This window comes from Cervus elaphus, chromosome 8 (assembly GCF_910594005.1).
Source record: "Cervus elaphus chromosome 8, mCerEla1.1, whole genome shotgun sequence".
NCBI classification, from domain to species: domain Eukaryota; kingdom Metazoa; phylum Chordata; class Mammalia; order Artiodactyla; family Cervidae; genus Cervus; species Cervus elaphus.
In genome coordinates, this window is record NC_057822.1 from 10,365,301 (window position 1) to 10,387,513 (window position 22,213).

Below are 22,213 nucleotides of genomic sequence, written 5' to 3' on the forward strand. Positions count from 1 at the left end.
AGTGCAGCCAAATAAATAAAAGAAGGAGGCAGCGTGAGCAAGGGAATGAGATTATAAAGGCAAGTAGGGGCTACATTTAAGTCAACATAGGCCATGGTAAAAAATTTAAATTTTTATATAAGATAATTTAAGATTTTAAGGTGAGGAGAGTTATAATCAGATTTACATTTAAGAAGTCCTCTGGTACCTATGTAGAAATGGTTGATAGGGAGAAGAACAGAGAGATCATTCGGGTGAGTCAGTTTTTAAAATATTTATTTATTTGGTTACGCCAGGTCTTAGTTGCAGTACGTGGGATCTTTAATTGAGATGTGCAAACTGTTAGTCATGGCATGTGGGATCTAGTTCTCTGACCAGGGATCAAACCCGGGCCCCTTACACTGGGAGTGTGGAGTCGTAGCCAGGGAACCACCAGTGAAGTCCCTGTGTGAGTCTTGTAGTTGTGAGAGAAGAATGATTTTGCCTGGGTGGAAGCAGTAGAGTTGGAAAGAAGTGACTAGATCAGACCATGCTAATATAATAGGTTAGGAGAGTGAGGGGCAGAGAGGCTTTTGCTCACAAGATTAAACAATACTTCAGATAAATGATGGGGTGGCTTACCTACCCATGTTCAAAATGGGGCAGAAGGTCTAATTCAGAGGTAAGACAAAACTAAACACTAAACTCCCAAAACTAAAACTAAAACTCCCCAAACTAAAATTCCATAAAATTTCAGCACATACCCTCCCAGGTGTGAGCTAATAGCTCTGCTGCCCTGCCACTTGTATGAGGCCACTTCACAAACTCAGTTTTGCTATCTGAGTGCGGTACAGAGGTGCCCCAGCTTCAGAGGATTGGGGAAGCCCCATTTTGCTTTCCTAGCCCTGTGCTCTGCACCTTGGTGTAGAGATGCTTCTGCCCAAAGTGATCGACTTTTTCTGATTCAAACGAAGTGCCATAGTAGTCACCACCAGGGACTGGGGCCTTGGAAGCTACTTGCCCATCAGTCTTTTTCTGGAAACCTTCTTTCCATCTGAGAAAAGATATCCAGCATACCACTTTATGAGCCATCTATAAGGTATGAAAGCTAAAGTACAAATTTTATGTTTTATCTTCTCCCTGCTGTATTTTCCTTGGTGAGAACTATGGAGATATTTGTGTCTTTTGAAATTCTCGTGGGAACTTTGCTCTGGTGTGTGTTAAGTTGAAGAAAAACAAAATAAAAAAATACATATAATTGGCATATTAAAAAAAATTTGGCTATACCCCGTGGTATGCGGGGTGTTTGTTCCCCAACCATGGATTGAGCTTGTGCCCCCTGCAGCAGAAGCACAGAGCACAGAGCCTTCACCACTTGACCACCAGGGAAGTCCCCAGGTCATATTTTATTAGGCACTTTTTATGTACCTTGCACCATGCTTTACCTCCATTATGTTACTGAATCCTTGCACTAGCCCTCTGAGGTACATATTATTATCCTTCATTTTATAGATGAAGAAATTGACACCAGGAGTGCCCGGGTGACTTACATAGTCACACAGTTCATGAGTGGCAGATCCAGACTTAACCAGAAGTTCTAGCTCCTAATACCATGTTCTCAGCCTCCGCACTAGCACATCCCTTCTTTATCTTTGTCTCCTCATCTTTCAGGTAGATGGGAAATTGCTATGCTGGCTATGCACGCTTTCATACAAACGGGTCCTTCAGAAGACCAAAGAGCAGAGGAAGCACCTGAGCAGCTCTTCCCGTGCCAGCCACCAGGAGAAGGAGCAGTATAGTCGACTGAGTGGCGGTAGCCATTACAACAGGTAACCTCAAGATGCTTGAGATAGAACGAGAGCTTCTGGGAGGTCAGATGTAATACACAAGTAGTCATGGAAGATACCATTTTGTCCAAATTTTCATATTTTCTCTCTAGTTGCTAATCTATAGAGGGAATCTCCTTTGATGTATTTTATAATTCATATATCATCCAAGGGCCAGAGAGACTTCCATAAGGCATTAGGGTTTTCTGACTTGGTTTGTGTTGTGTCTTAAAAGTTTGTGTTCTCCCCACCATTAAGAGTGGGTTTTCTCCCTAGAAGACTGGACATTTCCACAGTCTGAGGAAATGCAACTTTTCTTATGCATATTTGGCTAGGAGATTGATAGATATTCTAGGTTGGTCCTTATAAGATCCAGTCAAAATGATGTCCCTTCATTGTCTTAAGCTTCCTTTCAGAGTATCTGTTGTGTTGTTGAGTTCTGACTTTGGATTGAATCCTGGGTCTGCCAGGTTCTCGGTATAGGATCTTGGGTAAGTTTTTTCATCTGTAAAATGAGGGAAATAATATTAACTCATGGAGTTGCTGTGAAAATAAATTATATGGTACGTGCATAGTGATAAGTTTTATAACCGGCATATAGGAAGCTTCAGTACATGATAGTTATGCATTGTTGTCATTACCTTTATGATTTTGTTTGTTCATTGTTAGTTACTTTCATGGACCAGATTCTCTGCAAGGAATGCAGAGATGAGTAAAAAGAAGCACTCTGTTTTCTAAGAGTATGCAGCCTGGTAGGCAAGACAGACCTGTAATCAAATTATTGCAGGATAATCTAAGGGTGTCACAGTGAAAGCATGTCAAGATACAGGCATAAGAGGCTGTGGTAATTAACTGCCTTGGGAGGTCTAACAATGAAAGATCAGAGAAGAGCTGACATTGGAGCTAGGTCTTAGGATAAGTCAGAATGAATAAGTCAGATAAGGAATGGGCGGAGACATCCTAGGCTGAGGGAATAGCAACTGCAAAGACATGGAGGGCATAAGACCACATGGAAGTTAGGAACAGCAAATCCTTTTATTTTGCTGGAGCTTATGGTTGGGAGCTGGAAAATGGGATGGAAAGGAATCCAGCAGACCTGGTAAGTAACATGAACTTGATGTTAGTAATTTTAATAGGAAGCCACTGAAAGGACCTGTGTTGGGGAGGGACCAAATCTACCTTAAAAAAAAAAAAAAAGATTAACCCAAACTATTGTGAAGAATGCACTGGAGGAAAAAGGCTGGGGGCTAGTTAAGAAGCTTTTTTGGTAAGAGTCCAGAAAGAGATGTTAGTAGAGAACCTCAGGCAGTGGCACTAAAGATTGAAGAGGTAGATTCAGGAAGACATTTCAGAAGGAGAATTACACGTAATTTAGATAATCTGATGAACAGACAGATGGGCAGGATCTGGGTGAATAAAGGATAATTCTCAGGTTTCCTACTGGGGTGAGTGAGTGAATCCTTATCTGAGAGGCTATCGGAAGGGGAAAAAAGAAGTTCAGTTTTGGAAGGTTGAGTTTGAAGTGTCAAGAGCTATTTAGTTCTTTTACATGTCACTTTTGAGGCTATCAGCTGCTTCAGGGTGAAGCAGAACATCTCTTTGGCAGCCACTGGCTGCCAGAAACTCACTGCAGTGGACAGTGAACACAGACTTTGTACCGTCTGTGAGAAGTTCGTGGCCGTGGAAGTTGCTCCTGATGCTCCAGGTAAAGAATGGAGTGATTATGTGGTTCGAATCGGTGGTGGGAATGACAAGCAAAGGACCATGAAGCCAGGGTGTCAACCCATAACAGTGTCCACCTGCTACTGAGTTGAAAAGTATTCCTGTTACAGGCCAAGGAAGACGAGAAGGAAAGAGCAAATCTGTATGAGGTTGCATCGTGAATGCCAATCTGAGTGTCCTCAATTTGGTCATTGTCAAAAAGGGAGAGGAGGATATTCCTAGATTTACTGGTACTGCTGGGACTCCACCTGGGGCCCAAGAGCTAGAGTCTGCACACTTTATAATCTCTGAGTAAAGATCTTAATTACTGCCTCCTGTACAATGTCACAAACCTCTGTCCACAGTTCTTCAGGCACTGTCTATCAGATCTAATCCCTTGAATCTATTTGTCACTTCTACTGTATAATCGTAAGGGATTTGATTTAGGTCATACCTGAATGGTCTAGTGTTTTTCCCTACTTTCTTCAATTTAAGTCTGAATTTTGCAGTAAGGAGTTCATGATCTGAACCACAGTCAGCTCCCGGTCTTATTTTTGCTGACTGTATAGAGTTTTCCATCTTTGGCTGCAAAGAATATAATCAATCTGATTTCAGTATTGACCGTCTGGTGACGCCTATGTGTAGAGTCGTCTCTTGTGTTGTTGGAAGAGGGTGTTTGCTATGACCAGTGCATTCACACTAGCAAAGTAATGCTCAGAATTCTCCAAGTGAGGCTTCAACAGTACGTGAACCGAGAACTTCCAGATGTTCAAGCTGGATTTAGAAAAGGCAGAGGAACCAGGGATCAAATTGCCAACATCTGTTGGATCATCAAAAAAGCAAGAGAGTTCCAGAAAAACATCTACTTCTGCTTCATTAATTATGCCAAAACATTTGACTTTGTGGATCACAGCAAACTGTGGAAAATTCTTAGGGAGATGGGAATACCAGACCACCTTACCTGCCTCCTGAGAAATCTGTATGCAGATCAAGAAGCAACAGTTAAAACTGGATGGACATGGAACAACAGACTGGTTCCAAATTGGGAAAGGAGTATGTCAAGGCTGTATATTGTCACCCTGTTTATTTATCTTATGTGCAGTGTACATCATGCATAATGCCAGGCTGGATGAAGCATAAGCTGGAATCTAGATTGCCAGGAGAAATATCAACAACCTCAGATGTGCAGATGACACCACCTTATGGCAGAAAGCGAAGAGGAACTGAGGAGCCTCTTGATGAAAGTGAAAGAGGAGAGTGGAAAAGCTGGCTTAAAACTCAGCATTCAAAAAACGAAGATCATGGCATCCGGTCCCATCACTTCATGGCAAATGAAGTGGGGAAACAATGGAAACAGTGACAGACTGTATTTTCTTGGGCTCCAGAATCACTGCAGATGGTGACTCAAGCCATGACATTAAAAGATGCTTGCTCCTTGGAAGACCATCCTAGACAGCATATTAAAAACAGAGGCATTACTTTGACGACAAAGGTCTGTCTAGTCAAAGCTATGGATTTTCCAGTAGTCATGTATAGATGTGAGAGTTGGACCATAAAGAAAGCTGAGTGCCAGAGAATTGATGCTTCTGAACTGTGGTGTTGGAGGAGACTCTTGAGAGTCCCTTGGACTGCAAGGAGATCAAACCAGTCAATCCTAAAGGAAATCAGTCCTGAATATTCATTGGAAGGACTGATGCTGAAGCTGAAACTCCAATACTGTGGCCCCCTGATGCGAAGAACTGACTCACTGGAAAAGACCCTGATGCTCAGCAAGATTGAAGACAGGAGGAGAAGGGGACGACAGAGGATGAGATGGTTGGATGGCATCACCAACTCGATGGACATGAGTTTGAGCAGGCTCCAGGAGTTGGTGATGGACAGGGAAGCCTGGTGTGCTGCAGTCCATGGAATCACAAAGAATCGGACATGACTGAGCACCTGAACTGACTGAAGTAAAGATAATGTCTACCAGTATATTGTGAGAAAGCCTTGAACCGGAGATGATGAGAAAACTAGGACCAAAGCACCCAAAATTCAGCGTCTTTTTACTCCACGTGTTCTGCAGCACAAATGTCAGCATATTGCTCTGAAGAAACAGAAGATAAGGAAGAAAATAAGAAAGAGAATAAGAAAATAAGGAAGAGGCTGCAGAATATGCTAAACTTTTGGCCAAGAGAACGAAGGAGGCCAAAGAAAAATGCAAGGAACAGATTGTCAAGAAACGGAAGCTATCCTCTGAGAGCTTCGACCTCTGTGTCTGTGCCCAGTCAAAAATAAGATGTTCTGGAAGTAGCAAGAAACTAAGATCTGATATTTAAAAAGATTATTATTTAGTAGGAGGTTAGGTTATAATTCAGAAGAGGTTTGAACATGAGCCATTGGTAGCATATAAGAATCGGTGGTAGCAGAGCTAATTTTAAAATGTGGATTTCTGTGGCTCTACCTGAGTTTAATTCGGTAGGATCTAGGATGGAATCCAGGAATCTGCTTTGTTTTATAAACCTCTCAGATGATTCTCATGCAGATGATCAGGGGAACATCATTTCCACCCACTATAATAGTTGTTAAAACCATACTCTTGACTGATACAACTTAGGCTGGAGACTGAAAACAGTTTATAGAAGCACTCAAGAAAGGATGGAGTGAGTATTTGAAAACCAAATCTCTAATCAGGGTTAATATCCAAAATATATAAAGAACTCAACAGTATGGTGTTTGCTCAAAAAATTAAAAATAAAACTATCATATGATCCCAGCAATCACTCTTAGTATATATCTGAAGGAACTGAAATCAGCATTTCTACTCATTTATTCACAATACCTAATATATGGTAGCAACCTGAATGTCCTTGGAGGGATGACTGTTTGAAGAAAATATGGTATATACATTCAATGGAATATCCATCCATAAAAAAAGAAGGGAATACTGCTATTTGCTACAACATAGATAAGCCTGGAAGGCATGTGGTAAGTGAAATGAGCCAGAGAGAGAAAGACACACACCATGTGGTTTCACTTTTATGTGGAATCTTAAAAACTGATTTCATAGAAATAGAGAATAGAATGGTGGTTGCCAGGTGCAACAGGAGAGGGAAATGGGGAGGTGTAGGTTAGAGGGTACACACTTTTTTAGAAGTAGTTCTGAGTTCTGATGTACAGCTCACTGACTGTTGGCTTTAAAGTTGCTGAGAGTAGGTCTTAAGCATATTGTTCAGTCCCTAAGTCGTATCTGACTCTTTGCGATCCCATGAACTGCAGCACGCCAGGCCTCCCTGTCTCTCACTGTCTGCCGGAGTTTGCCTGAGTTTATGTCCATTGAGTCGGTGATGCTATCTCAAGCATGCTCACCATTAAAAAAAAATAAAATGGAATTCCCTTGGCAGTCCAGTGGTTAGGACACTGCACTTCCATTGCAGTGGGGACAGATTCAATCCCTGGTTGGGTAACTAAGATCCCATAAGCCACGTGACACAGCCAAAAAATAAAGTCAAGTATGCAAGGTGATGGGTGTGTTAATTATCTTGATCTTGGTAGTAATCATTCTATAATATATATAAAATTGTCACCTCGTACATTTTAGTTAATGTACAGTTATATTTGTCAGTTAGAAAGTTGGACGTGATGGGGAGAAGGCATGATCAGTGTATCAGATATTGAAAAGAGGCCAATAAGAAAAGGTCTGAAAAATCCTTTGGACTTGGCAATTTTACATCCATCAAAGTAAAAGGATTGCAGACTAGTTTTAGGGACTAAAACTGATCTTTAGGGTTGTCATGAGACTCTTGGATACTAGAAGGTTTACAGAAACAGAGTGAAGAAGAACTGGACTTGGTGTTCACATATGTGAAGCTATCTCAGCCCAGCCTTATTGCTAACTAGCTGTATATCCCTGGGTGAGTCAGTTAACCTCGAGGAGCCTCAGTTTCTGCAACATAGAAATAATCCCTTGTATATGCCTCACAGTATTATAAGATGCATGGGGAACAATGAATGTGAAAGTACTTTTTAAATTGTAAGATGGATCATGCTTCTGATTGAGGTTTTATTGACTTATTCTCATAGTATAAAGCAGATAATATTTAATCACAGCTAAAAATCTGGGGAAGGACTATAGAAATGAACTACCCATGCACCTATGGAATTAAGATGGGTGGATTTTGATGATCAAAAATAATTAACTCTTGCATAGAATAGGTACAGTATTATGTTGGTCCCATTTGACAAGACTTTCATTGTGATGTTTTATTAATCTTTGATTTCTAAAGTGTGTGTATCTCTCTTTCTCTCTCTCTTTTCTTTTTTGCCATTAAAAGTCAGAAAACCCTTTCTACGTCTTCAATTCAAAATGAAATCCCAAAGAAAAAATCCAAGTTTGAGTCGATCACAACCAATGGAGATAGGTAAGCCAGTTCAAGTGTGTGTGCATGTTTCTGTTTGAAATGCATACACAGTTCCTGAAACAGGAATACATTTTAGGGTGTGTCATGGAGCTAGTTTATGGCTGTCAGTGAACTTCTCAGGGATACTACACTAACCACTTGATATCTTACAAATAAACAATACTGATATTAGTTTATAAATATAATCTTGTCTAGAACATATAACTGGATTTAATAGCAGTTGAATTTTCTGTAGTCCACAAATAACTTCCTCACAAGAATTCAAAGACATGGTTTTTATTGTGATCTGTGCCTGTAGCCTTCTCCAGGCAGGGCAGGAGGTGGTCTGCAGAGGCAAAACAGAGACAAATTGGAAATTTTTCTTTTTTGGCCACATCGCACAGCTTTCAGAATGTTAGTTCCGCGGCCAGGGATTGAACCCTGGCCGTGGCAGTGAAAGTGCTCAGTCTTAACCACCGGACCACCAGGGAGTTCCTGACAATTTAGAATTAAAGCAGTATTGCTCAGTCTATGAGGGATGATCCATGCTTCTTTAGCCTTGAGAGAGAGAACCCAATGCAAATGCTGAATCAGGAGGGAAGGAGATGCATTTAAATATTTTTGTTTCATTTTAAGCCTTTCTAAATGCATTTTTATTCCTCACTTTCCCCTTCCTTCTTAGTGATGCTTCCGCTTATGAGCTATTTTCTCCTCATATCCAGGACGCCCCATCTATGTTGGTGTAGTGGACTGCTTCTCAACAGAGTCTTGGGGCCTGTTCCTCCAGGCTGAGCATTCTGAAGTGAGACCACCTGGCACACTCATCCCTGAAATCCCTGGAATCATCTCCATTCTGAAAACTCCCATTCTCCGTTCTCTCTCCCAGACAGTGGTGGATATGGGAGCAGACCAGCATATAGGCTTACTGGGGCTGAATTTTGCTTATTTAGGGGGGTATACATAGCATCTATGATGTTGGCTTTTTCATTTACTTGATTTGAGACTCTGCAGACTCTCTTTGTATTTAAGGTATCACTGCCTTTAAACTTCTTGAACTGATCCTTCTAGAAATGCTTGATTTAGATATTCTGATTACATAGGGGAAGGAACCGTAAAGATCATCTTTCTGGTTAGCTTTACTGTTGCTGTTAGTTCTCTGAGCAGCCAGTTTGACCATCCTGAAGAAAAGGGGTCTGGCACTGATTGTCTTACCACGTCTGCCAGGATGCGTGAGCCTATAAAAACCAGTTCAGGGAGTGAGCCATTCTGAATGCCCTGCTTTATGAAAGCCTAAACCAAGGCCCACAGACTTTAGATTCATCATTTCTGTTTTGTGCTGTTTATGATGTGGGCTGTGTTTGAATGACCCAGAAAAAGCTCATTCATAGCCTTTAGTTTAACCAAGAGGCCTTAAAGTTTGCCTTCTGTTAGGTCATTTTGTTCTTGAGATACTGCCACTGTTCTTGCTGACTATTGCTATGGCTTCACCAAGCCAAAGACTTTAAACTTTCTGTTCAGAGTGTTTTATTGCATCGGGGTTACCAGCAATGATTGTTTTCCTCAAGTAAGATGCTGGTCCTTAACTTAGGTGCATGGTCTTTCATAATGTCCTCTGGGAAAGATCTTTAAAAATAATTTTTTCTTTAAATATACATGGTAATTTAAAAAGTAGCAGCCTAATAACTTGAAAATTTGGAAAAAATTTTTCTGCAGCCATGAAAATTATTTATATACATATGCAAGTTCCATTTCACTGTTCCTGCATTAGCAATCTTAATCTATTCCACTTATTTGCATTTCTTTTAAAAGTTTATATACAAGGTAAATTACATTTTTTCTTCCCTTTTTACTTTTTTCCCATGCTTTTCCTTCACTTGGGAAACATTCTGACAAGACTTTAAAAACATTAAAAAAAATTTTTTTTTCTCTTTTGGCTGACCAGGGATTGAATCCATACCCCCTGCAATGGAAGTGTGGAATCTTAACCACTGGACCACTGAGGAGGTCCCAGACGTTGTTTGAACTGTCCTTCATTTGTTTTGGTTCCACCCGTTTATTGCTGCCAGCCCGTCTCCCTCCACCCTCACGCACGTGTGCTCAGTCGTGTAACCCCGTGGACTGCAGCCCGCCAGGCTCCTCTGTCCATGGACTTTTCCAGGCAAGAACACTGGAGTGGGCTGCCATTTCCTTCTCCATGAACAGTCCTTTTTTTAATGTCATGGAAACCAAAAAAATTTTTTTTACTGAATATCTATTTTGAATTCAGTTGCATAGTAAATGTTACCAGTTTTGTTTCTTTACTATCTATTGTGACTCCCTCTCAGTTTTTAATCACAATCCACTTTTAAATTTATGTTTTTATTCCTTCATTTTTATCCTCTCATGTCTTCATAAGATTGTTCTCTAACAGTTTTCCATTGACCATATACTACCATATTTCTTCGGGGTTTTTTTTGGCCTCACATATGACATGTGGGATCTTAGTTCTCTATTCAGGGATCAAACCTGAGAGCCCTGCAGTGGAAGTGCAGAATGTTAACCCCGGAACTTCCAGGGAAGTCCTCTTATTTATTTTTTAAATATTGAGGCATATTTGATTTTTCTCTTTTTCTTTATTCATTAGCCTTTCGTATCATATGGAGAGAACCCATTACTTTATAGAATTTTTTTTTAAAAAACACATTTTTCTCATGGTTTTATACTTAGAAAATGCTTTAATCTTTTTTAGTATCCTATGAAATTCACAGCTTCCATCTCAATATTTTATGGTTTGTCAAAATTATATAGTTTCTTCAAAATTATTTTGAAGAAAATTCAAGTTCATTTCTAGCTTTCCTTCCCTGAGAAATGCACTTTTTGATCATATTTGTTTATTGTTTGATGGGCAGTGAACAATGAGTGACCTCTAGGCACATCTTGTGGTTTATTGTTTCTGAAAGACATTCTTTTCCTTTCCTTATCATTTTATTGTGTTCTCCCTCTAAAATACACCTGAAAGATTAGACTTAACTCTGTGTGGCCTTTGAGGACAGATCCAGGACCAATGGATGGGAGTGACGGGCAGATTTTGGCTCAGCCTGAGAAGAGATGTTTTTGGAAAAGACAAGCTTCCTGGATAAATAGCAAGTTCCCTGTCTTTGGCAGTGTTTAGAAAGAGACTAGATCTGATTTTCTGCCTTAGTAACCTAGCCATCTCTTTTCATTTTGATTCCCAGCAATTGTTATTCATCAGGAGTTACAGAATTAGTACAGTCCCTAACACAGGAAAGACACATTGAGATTTGTCAGCAATTTATTGATATGGGAAGAATCTTCCCTCAAGAAGCAGGTAGAGTCAAATCTATCTTGAGAATGAAGAACAAAGCTGAAAGCATCATGCTTTCTGATTGCAAACTGTACTACAAAGCTTCAGTAATCAAAACATTATGGTGTTGGGGTCTTCCCTGGTGAAACAGTATTTAAAAATCTGCCTTCCAATGCAGGGACATGAATTCAGTCCCTGGTTGAGGAATTAAAATCCCACATTGCTGCTGGGCTACTGAGCCCATGCACTACAACTAGAGACTCCTGCGTGCCACGATGAAGAGCCTGCACGCCACGATGAAAGATCCCATGTGCCGCAGCTAAGACCTGACTCAGCCAAAAACAAAACAAGAAGACCAGTATGGTATTGGCACAGAAACAGATGCAGAGACTGATGGAACAGAACAAGCAGCCCAGAAGCAAACCCACATTTATATGGGCAATTACCCTACAACAGAGGAGGCAAGAGTATACAGTGAGGAAAAGACAGCCCCTTCACTGAATGGTGTTGGAAAACTAGACAGCTACATGCAAAAGAATCAAACTGGACTACTTTCTCACACTGCTTACAAAAATAACTTCAAGTAGACTAAAGACGTAAATGTAAGACCTGAAAGCATTAAATTCCTAGAAGAAAACATAGGCTCTTTGACATTGGTCTTAGCAGGTTTTTTTGGGTATGTATCCTCAGGCTATGTAGTCCCATTTGTTTACTTTTGCTTTTACAGAGGACTACATCAAACTCAAAAGCCTTTGCACAATGAAAGAAACAAGATGAAAAGGCAACCCACTGAATGGGAGAAGATATTTGGGAATAATATATCCAATAACGGTTAATATCCAAAATATACAAAAAGCTCATATATTTTAACATCAAAAAAAAAGAAAACAGTTCTATTTAAAAATGGGCAGAGGACCTGAATAGACATTTTTCCAAAGAAAACATACAGATGGCCTGTAGTCACCTGAAAAGATGCTTAGTATTGCTAATTATCAGGGAAATGCAAATCAAAATGGCGATGAGCTACTGCCTCACACATATCAGAACAGCTGTCGGATAAGTGTTGGCAAGGATGTGGAGACAGTAGCACCCTTGTGCTCTCTTGGTCGGAGAAGGCAGTGGCACCCCACTCCAGTACTCTTGCCTGGAATCCCAGGGGTGGAGGAGTCCGCTAAGGGTCGGACACGACTGAGCCACTTCACTTTCACTTTTCACTTTCCTGCATTGGAGAAGGAAATGGCAACCCACTCCAGTGTTCTTGCCTGGAGAATCCCAGGGATGGGGGAGCCTGGTGGGCTGCCGTCTCTGGGGTCGCACAGAGTCAGACACGACTGAAGCGACTTAGCAGCAGCAGCAGCAGCTCTCTTGGTAGAATTGTAAGTTGGTGAAGCAGCTAGTATGGAGGTACCTTAAAAAATTAGAATTGCTGTATAATCCAGCAATTTCACTTCTAGTAATTTATCCAAAGAAAACAGAAACACTATTTCAAAAAGATGTATACATCCCAGTGTTCACTGTAGCATTAGTTACAATAGCCAAGATAATGAAAGCAACCTAAATGACTGTTGATAGACAAATGGCTAAAAAGCTATGGGGTGTGTGTGGGGGTGTGCGTGTGTACACAAACAATGAAATACTACTCAGTCATAAAAAAACAAAATCTTGTTATTTGCAACAACCTGGATGAACCTGGAGGATATTATGCTAAGTGAAATAAGTTGGAGAAAGATCAGTACTGTGTGATCTCACATATATGTGAGTCTAAAATGCAAAGCAAAAAGAAACATACTCATAGGTGCAGAGAACAAACAGGTAGTTGCCAGAAGGTTGGGGGGTGGGGGGATAGGCAAAACCAGGTGAAGGAGATTAAGAGCTATAGACCTCCAGTTATATAATCAATAAGTCATGGGGATGTAACATACAACATAAAGAATGTAGTCAGTAATAATTTTTTATGGGGCAGATGTTTACTAGACTTAGAGTGATTGTGATATAGGCAAATGTCAAATTATGTATGAAACTAACATAATATTGTATGTCAATTATATTTCAGTTAAAGAAGTGGGTAGAGCATATTAGCCCATTACTCCGTTTCATTTGTCACTCGGGTTATGGGTTTAAATAGATTCTGTTGGGTTGAGGGAAGACAGTCCCTTAGCAAGTTTGGAAACTGGTGGAGACTGTGATGGATCCTTTCAATATTTTCTCCTGCATGCCTTGTTTTATTATTTTACATGTTGTTTTTGTTACCCAGTAATTCTGCACATTTATCAGTTAGCAAAGCAGTGATCCATTGTTCCTCTGACATCTTTCTCATATGCTTCGTGTAGACTGAGGGCAGAATATTTTTATCAATGGACTGTCTTCCCATTCTAGCCATAGAAACGCTTAACTTGGTAACTATGAGGAGGTTTGTCCAGCAGTTCACCGTGTTATTTGGAGTTTCTACCTGTGTAGAAAATTGATGGTTATTAGATGTTCAAAGTGTAGGAAAGATCTAACAGCAAGGGGGATCTGGAATAGTTGCTATATTGATACAGGGTGTTGGGAATCAGTATTGCAGTTTTCTAGGAAAAACTGGTTTGTGTTTTACTTTACAGGTTGCCCTGTGAGAAGTAAAGAGTTTCCTTTGGGTAGGTCTCTAGAGAAGCGTAGGATTTAACTCTCTTGGCAGTGATTTTTTAACTTGTGTGGGTCTAAGACACCTCTGACCAGACTAAGGAGAGCCTCGGATCCCCATCCTAGAAACCACCCCGTTGTATGTATGCATAGAATTGTATATACAATCTTGGGGGCTTACAGATTGCCTGAAACTTTCCTGGTTAAGTAAGACACTCGACTGAAAGGACAGAGTTCACCTGGCACTCTGACGAAATGTGGTGCTCAGAGGCCGTCACAGGGAGGGCTCTGCTGAAGACCCAGGCTGTGATATTACTTTGCAGTTTGCCACCTTTTTTTCCTTTCCTAACTAAATATCACAGAATTCTCGATACTGGAAGTGACAGTGCGCAGGCCACTTGTAGTAGGGGAAGTTGGCTTCTTTCCTGTTAACTTCGTCGTCTTTTTTTTTTTAATCATTTTTTTAAAAGATTGTAACTGAGATGGAAAGCAGCAGCTTCTCAGCAGCTGTACCACATCATGGGCTTTGGAGCAGAAAGCAAAGAGTCAAAATCTCTATGGGGATCTTTAAAGAAAAATGCATGAAATTACAATTTATCCAGATTCTAGAGAAATTATCTAATCACAAAAAATTATGACTCTCACCCACAATAACTAGGGATCTTCAATGAACCTGAAACAGAATATCTTTGGCTCTTATGAGGTGGCATTTGTTTTAGTCCTGAATGTGAGCAAAGATGGGCTTTGCAGGTGGTGGTGGTGGTAAAGAGCCCACCTGCCAGTGCAGGAGACATAGGAGACTCGGGTTCGATCCCTGGGTTGGGAAGATCTCCTGGAGGAGGGCATGGCCACACGCTCCGATATCCTTGCCTGGAGAGTCCCCATGGATGGGAACTTGACAGTCTACAGTCCATAGGGTCGCAGAGTCGGACACGACTGAAGTGGCTTAGCACGCATGCACAGCATGCCCGCCCGTGAGCAAAGATGCTGCAGGAATGCTGCAGGTTGTGGCTTTGGTTGGTACAGTTACCTGATGGCCACCTTGCCTGTGCAGTTTAGCAAATACTCCCAAGTCGGATGTGTATTGTGCTTGATGGCTGAGATTCAACTAGTTGCTCCTGCTCTTGAAGTTGCAGCCAAGTGGCCTATAATGTGACCTCAGGTAGAAAAAAGTTTATGCATCCAACTGATATTTTCCCCCTCCATTTTTCCCCTCAGCTTTTCCCCAGATCTGGCTCTGGACTCACCAGGCACTGACCACTTTGTCATCATTGCCCAACTGAAGGAGGAAGTAGCCACTCTGAAGAAGATGCTGCATCAGAAGGATCAAATGATTTTAGAGAAAGAGAAGAAGGTACTGCTCAGTTAGTGCTTCTCAGGGCAGAGTGAGGCAGGCAGGTGACATATACGGTTCAGGGCACGATGCTCGCTGTTTTTTTTTTTGTTTTTTTTTTTTTTATATTTCTATAAAGTATCTTTATTAGGGTGAAGAAATACGAAAAATTTTTTCACTTTCTTGACCAGGCTTTCTTTCTATAATGCATTTTAAAAAAAGAGGTGAAATTCACATAAAATATAACCAGTTTTAAGTGCACAAATGCAGTGGTATTTGTGGTATCCAGCATGTACAGGACCTTCCCGGTGGTCCAGTGGTTAAGAATCCACCAGCAAAGGCTGGGACACAGGTTCAATCCGTGCTCTGGGAAGCTTCCACATGCTGTCAGGCAGCTAGGCTTGTAGGCAGCAACTACTGAGGCCACACCCTAGAGCGGTGCTCTGCAACAGGAGAAGCCTGTGCACCGCAACTAGAGACAAGCCCCCGTGCAGCAACAAAGACCCGGCGAGGCCAAAAAAACCTTCCCATCAGCCCACAAAACACCCCACCCCCACCGAGCAACCGCTCTCCATCTCTCCTTCCCTCCACCCCCCGGAACCTCTAATCGGTTGTCTCTATGAATTTATGTATTCCGGACATTTCATATAAAAATAAGTGAGTTCTGTGCCTGGCTTCTGTCACCTAGCATGTTTCTGATGTTCATCCATGCTGCCACATCAGTATTTTCTTTCTTTTTATGGTTGAATAATATTCCACTGGATCAATCTACCACAATTTGTTTATCCACTCATCTGATTATGGACATTTGGATCATTTCTACCTTTTGGAAATGAATATGAATAACGCTGTTACAAAGATCTCTGTACAAGTTTTCCAGTGTGGACATGTGTTTTCATTTCTTAGGTACAGACCTGTGGATGCTCGCTGTTTAATGGATGTTTGTTGGATACATACCATTGGTGCTCTGAGAGAGATACCCAGTGGCAAGGTTGGGATGTCTTAGGGAGCAGCTTGCTGTCTGCCAGGATCGTGGCATGGCATTACCATTGTCAGTCCCCTTCTGTCAAGTGGTTTAGAGGGTTGATTTTTCTTTCTTTCATTTGGAGGAAGCTTCCACTTCTAGGGGAGGACTGACATTGACTGAGCTTGCAGAGATGATGTGTAAAACCACAGTGTCCACCTCTTATTTCACAGTGGGGCAGAATGCTACTCTTCTCAGCATAAGCTGTTCAGGGAGCTTGTAATCAGAGGGTGCTGAGTGAGCATGGAGTTGAGACAAGAGGAAGTAGTTATATAATTGGAATTTTTAATGCTCTCAGGCTAGGGGAACCTGATGCCTCCATCTCTATTATTGGGGTGGCTGTGTCCAAGGGACCGTAGTGCTCAAAATATGTGGACTAAGTCTGCCTCATCCCCAGATAATATTCCAGTAGGCCTTCCTGTAGTCACTACATCACTTTGTTTCCATTGGTGACAACTCCCTTCCTGAGTGACCTACTCTCTAAGCTCATTATTATCTTTAGTGATGTTTTATTCTGGTCTAAGAGTCATAGTCTCCTCTTCAGGGGAACTTTTTAATGTCCTTTTTCTGGTTCGTGTCTGTTATTTCTTATTTTCAGATTCTTAGAGAATGTCTCGTTTTTGCCTTATTATTCTAATAACTAATAATAATAGTTAACTTTTATTGAATGCTTTGGCTCAGATGGTAAAGAATCTGCCTGCCATGCAAGAAACCAGGGTTCAGTTCCTGTGTTGGGAAGATCCCCTGGAGAAGGGAGTGGCAACCCACTTCAGTATTCTTGCCTGGAGAATCCCATGGACAGAAGAGTCCAGCGGGCTACAGTCCACGGGGTCGTAAAGAGTCGGACACGACTGAACAGTTAACACCCTTCTATCTGCCTAACCCTATTCTAAGTGCTTTATGTGTATTAACTCATTTATCCCCATACCACTTTGAGGTAGGAATTATTATCCTCGTTTCATAGATAACAGTGCCTTCCCCTCAGGGTTCCTTCCGCTAGCTCTGTTTTCTCCCCGAGGCTGTATGTTGTTTCGCACTGTGTTCAGAAAGCTATGATGAGTGCCAGCAAAGACATTTATTATTTAAAACATTTTTTTAACTGAATTTATTTTTGGTTGCACTGGGTCTTTGTCGTGGTGCGCGGGCTTTTTGTCATTCTGGTGGCTTCTCTTGTTGCAGAGTACATCTGTAGGTTCTGGCTTCAGTAGTTGCTGCACGCAAGCTCAGTAGTTAACGGCTCGTGGGCTCTGGAGCATGGGCTCAGAAGCTGTGGTGGAAGGGCTTAGTTGCTCCGCGAAACGTGTAATCTTCCCAGACCAGGAATTGAACCAGTGTCCCCTGCATTGGCAGGCAGAGTCCCATCTACTGGGCCACCAAAGAAGTCCTGTAATGTTAAAATCCTTATGTGCATTCTTTGTATCTGATTCCTCCCTCATCTTATAGATGAGGAAATGGCCTGAAAGAGATTAAACAGTCTGCCCAAATCACACAGCTGGGGAAAGGCAGAACAAGGGATGAACCCAGATCTTTCTGACCCTCCCGTTCTTTCTGCTGTGCTGTTTCTACTCTGCCAGTAAGGTGGAGGTCCGTGGGAAGAGACCAGTATTCTTTTTTTTTTTTTTTTTTCTTTTCTTTTTTTTTTTAACTCTTTGTGACCCCATGGACTGTGCCCACTGGGCTCCTCCATCCATGGAATTTTCCAGGCAAGAGTACTGGAGTGGGTTGCCATTTCCTTCTCCAAGAGACCAGTATTCTTTTCAGTTTACTACATGACTGTCAGATGAAAGCAGACCCAAGTATATTTTCTTTATGAACTAGATCAGAATGGCACATTAAAGAAAGGATTTTTGCAAAATAGAGACAAAATGAATACTCGTCTCTAGTGCTTTGCGGTCACAAGATCTTAATTCCCTTGCCTACAGCAGTGAACGCACCGAGTCCTAACCGCTAGATCTCCAGGGAATTCCCACAAAGTCAGGATTTTAAAAGGAGCAGAAACAAATAGTAGATTGTTTCCCGTAACTTTCAGGATCAAGATCACATTCCTTGGCTAGAACACAGGCTCTTCCGCATCATGCCTTCCTATCTGTGACCTCATCTCCCCACACGCTCATCAGGCGTCTGAATAAGTTCTCAGTTATCTTGCCCTCTGCTTGTGCCCATACTGTTCCCTTCGCTTGGATGCCCTTTTCTGTACCTCATGTGCCAGTTGCTACATGTATCTCACAACTCAGCTCACAGCTCATTTCTCTGATTTTATATCTCTTCTCTGTGCTCCTTGAATAGCATAGTCAATAGAAGAAGGCCTGGAGTTTGAATTCTGACTCTGCTACTTGCTAACCACTTTACTTAATCCTTTCTAAGCCTTGATGTTCCCATCTATAAAGTAGGAAGAATAATGATACTATCCCACAGGGTTATCATAGGATTAGATAAAATAATATAATCAAACAGCTTGCCTGGAACAGGGCAAAAATTCAGTAAATGACAGCAGCTGTTATTTTCATGGCTTCTCTCAAACTGTCAGTCATATTTGTTATAATCATTGATTTACTTGGAGGTGAGAATTTGAAAGATTATTGCCTATATTGAGTATGCCTATATGAAATATCTAAAACCTTCTAGCAAGTGGTCAGTGGCAGACATGCTAATTAATGCAGAATTTTGTGTAATTTTCAGGAAATCACTAGAAAAAAATAGGATACACGGTTCCCTGGCTTTGATTTAGGTATGGCTGTTTAGGAGAGCCCTGGGTTTCATTAATTTAGGGGACTATTTAGCTCTCTGGTATCAAAACACTTTTCATTGCACAGAAATTTCTTCTGGTCACTCTGCCTTTTTTCCCCCCACAGATCACAGAGTTGAAGGCTGATTTTCAATACCAAGAATCTCAGATGAGAGCCAAAATGAACCAGATGGAGAAAACCCACAAAGAAGTCACAGAACAATTGCAGGTAACTGCTTATTTAATATGATAACTCTGGTGTATTTAGCTGATGGTATTTTAAGTGATCTTCTCTTAGATTTCTTTTTTTCTCAGAGAATTGACATGTCAGTTGACATATTAAATCACCTTATAGATGACTTTTATTATTTTCTCTTAGATGTGTTCTAATCTTTTTACCTCATTAATTAATTAATTAATTAATGGGATTAATAAATGTGTTCTTTGATTTTGGGATAAACCAGATATGATTCCAGATGTCTAAATTGTAAATTCTGTTTATCCAACACACTAAAGCACTCCATGGTTTGTTTGTGTTGCATAGAGCGTCCGTTTGTAATAGTGGATCCCAGGAGATGCAAGTACGCTGACTAACTTCCGGCAAATACTTTCTTCCCTCTCAACCAAACCCTAGAACTTTCTGTTGTTTTCTACGTCTAGAATTTGTTCACCTCTTCCTGACCTCTACATTGTCTCCCTTAGCATCTGCATGAAACACATCCTATCCTGATAAAACTTCCTTTGTGCACTTTTTTTTTTTTTTTTTTAGGCCAAAAACCGAGAGCTCCTGAAGCAGGCAGCTGCCTTGTCCAAGAGCAAGAAGTCAGAGAAGTCAGGAGCTATAACCTCTCCATGAGAGACCACAAGAACGCTCCCGGCAACAGCAAATGGATTCCTTGGTTAGGGTGGCAACCTGGCTGTTCTCTGGGAATTGCAAGCTTCCTTAAGAAATCTCTATATTATTACAGTTATCCTTCTTTGTGTGACTGCGTTGGGCTGAATGGAAACACCTGGTTTGTGCTGTGTTACGACTGCATGCTTGAATGTTTGGGGTTTTAAGCTCCCCTCTCTTTCTCTCTCACACCCTCACTCCCCTCTCTACCCGCCAGCCCTTCTCTCAGTACTACTGTCTCTCTTTTGCTACTTTTTTTTTTCCTTTTTGTGGTGGTCACTGCTCAGTGTTATGTGCAGAATTTTTTTTTTGATCCATTATTGCATCCTGCCATACCCATGAGCAAGCAATTTGGCATTAATTACATATCACTGCCACCCTCTGAACTTTGAAAACTGCCACCTTAAGACTTGGTACAATGGAAGAGACTTTTTCTCTCCAATAAACCTTTTGCTTCAGGGTATACTCTTGGGTTTTTTTCCAGGTATATTATGTATGAACTTTGTACTATGTATAGCCAGAGTTTTATTTATTTTTTAAAAAAAGAAACTTTTTCTTGATAAAGGAATAATGGTAGCCTAGCTTGTTCTTCTTGTAAAAGTGATGCTTCTTTAAAAAAAAAAAATACTACTCTCTAGCTTTTAGTGAAAGAATCAGATCTTTTCTTTCTTGTTACCTTGGAGTCTTAAAAACTGATTGCTAAGGTGAAACAATTCAATATATAAGCATGGAGTTAAGTGCCTTTTGGAGGGTTTCTTGGAAGAGCATATAAGAAGATACTTAAGGGAGGTAGCACAGATTTGGAGAGTCTGTCCTTCTGAGTAAGGGCAGAAAGAAAGATTGTCCAGGTTGTACTGGACACTTCCCTCTCCCTCCCCTTTCTTGATTGTTTTATGTGACTGATTTTAAATTCCCACACTGCCACCTCTTTTTTAAAAAAAGAAAATGCTCTTATATCAGTTGTCATACTGGGCCATTGTCAGATAACTTTTTTTTAGATGATTCAAAATGGGATAAGATTTGGACTACAGAGCATTTTGGAAGTTAGTATGAGCTGCTCAAGTATGGATTCTGAGTGTGACTGGGGGAATGATATCCCTATATGTACTGTCTCCCCACTCTTCCTCACCCACTGCTGCCTGTACACTCCCTGCTTTTAATGGAAACGTGTTGAAAACAGGTGCTTCTCAAAAGCAGCTTGGCCCCAACCTGAACTGTGTCCTGTTTTCCCTTCTTGACCCAGTAGGCACATGGATTTACTTTTCTTGTGAGAGGATGAATTTGCATTTCTAGCCATACTCTCAGGTTCTCTGTGATGTTTGTAAAAGAAATTAGAGATGTGTGGTGTGCCATGGAACAGTAAAACCAGCTACTTTGGAATCCTTTAACGCAGGGGGCGATACTGGAGTTAGAGGTAATCATAAGGGCAGATGACATTTGTACCTCAAACTACCAGAAGTGTAGCAGTAAGATTAACTTACTAGGCATTTCCCAGGAGCAAATGCTTCTAATTGGTGAACATTCTCACGAGTGGAGCCATGCACTTAATTGGACAGAGACATAGAAATGAGTGACTTCCTTCAGATAACAGGAACAATGGACCATGTTGCTTATCTCTCTGGTAGGGGATGTAATTTTCTCTTCTAAGCAAGGGAAATGGCAGTGCTAAATAGTTTTGTAACTTTTTGAATGAGGAAATTTTAGGTAAAGACAAACTGTCAGATAATATTTTTCAGATGCATTTACATTGACTATGGGGAAAAGATTGTGAAAAAAGTTGCAGTCATGGTTTTTTTTTTTAATTTTAAAGACTTGAGAAATTCTGTTACCTGAAGTGACAATGTAAAAACATATTTAGTTTTATACTAAATCTTTTTTTAAGGTCTTGGCATTTAATATAAAGCAAATCCATACATTTTCTAACTTTCCACGAGTTCCAAAAAGAGAAGGAAGAAACCTCAGTCTTGAAATTTTGGTTTTTAAAAATCATGATACTGTTTTACCATAAAATTGAGTAGCTAACTTTTGGTAACACCTTTTGTTTATTTGTATGTTTGTAATAATGGACATTTTAAAACACAGGAATGTTTTGGTTTGTACAGACTTTGAAAAATGTGTGTTAATAAAAATTCATATTGACTCAAGTATAATTATTGGTTGGTTTGTTTGTTTTTCATTTATTTCTTGCTGGTTCACCAATAGACATATCCCATAATCCCCTTCAACCTAGAAAAGAGTCAATTTGTCTTGCTTGTAGACTTTAAACAATTAAAATCCTAACAGCGCTAATAGGGAGTTTTTATGTCCATCAGAGAATAAGCTAATTTCTTTTTTCTGTGATTGTATTTATTCAGTTCAATTGCTTGCTTTATAAGCACTGGTGGGCAGTGAGGATACAGCCAGGAAGGCAATTGACAAACTTACTCTCATGAGGCCCCCATTTAATAGAATA

At 40.7% G+C, this 22,213-nt stretch overlaps 1 protein-coding gene across 2 annotated transcripts in view; it reads left to right on the plus strand.

Annotated features, from left to right (window-relative positions):
* Window positions 1–21,905, plus strand: part of FAM76A (family with sequence similarity 76 member A) — a 29,517-nt gene extending 7,612 nt beyond the window's left edge. The window contains exons 5-9 of one of the 2 annotated variants that reach the window (XM_043909422.1): window positions 1,630–1,787; window positions 7,799–7,885; window positions 15,006–15,141; window positions 18,997–19,098; window positions 19,639–21,905. In XM_043909422.1, coding sequence (XP_043765357.1) covers window positions 1,630–1,787; window positions 7,799–7,885; window positions 15,006–15,141; window positions 18,997–19,098; window positions 19,639–19,725 — 570 coding nt within the window. In that variant the 3' untranslated portion in view covers window positions 19,726–21,905. The remainder of the gene's footprint in view (window positions 1–1,629; window positions 1,788–7,798; window positions 7,886–15,005; window positions 15,142–18,996; window positions 19,099–19,638) is intronic. The other variant, XM_043909423.1, reaches the window with a different exon arrangement.
* Window positions 21,906–22,213: the final 308 nt, after the last annotated feature.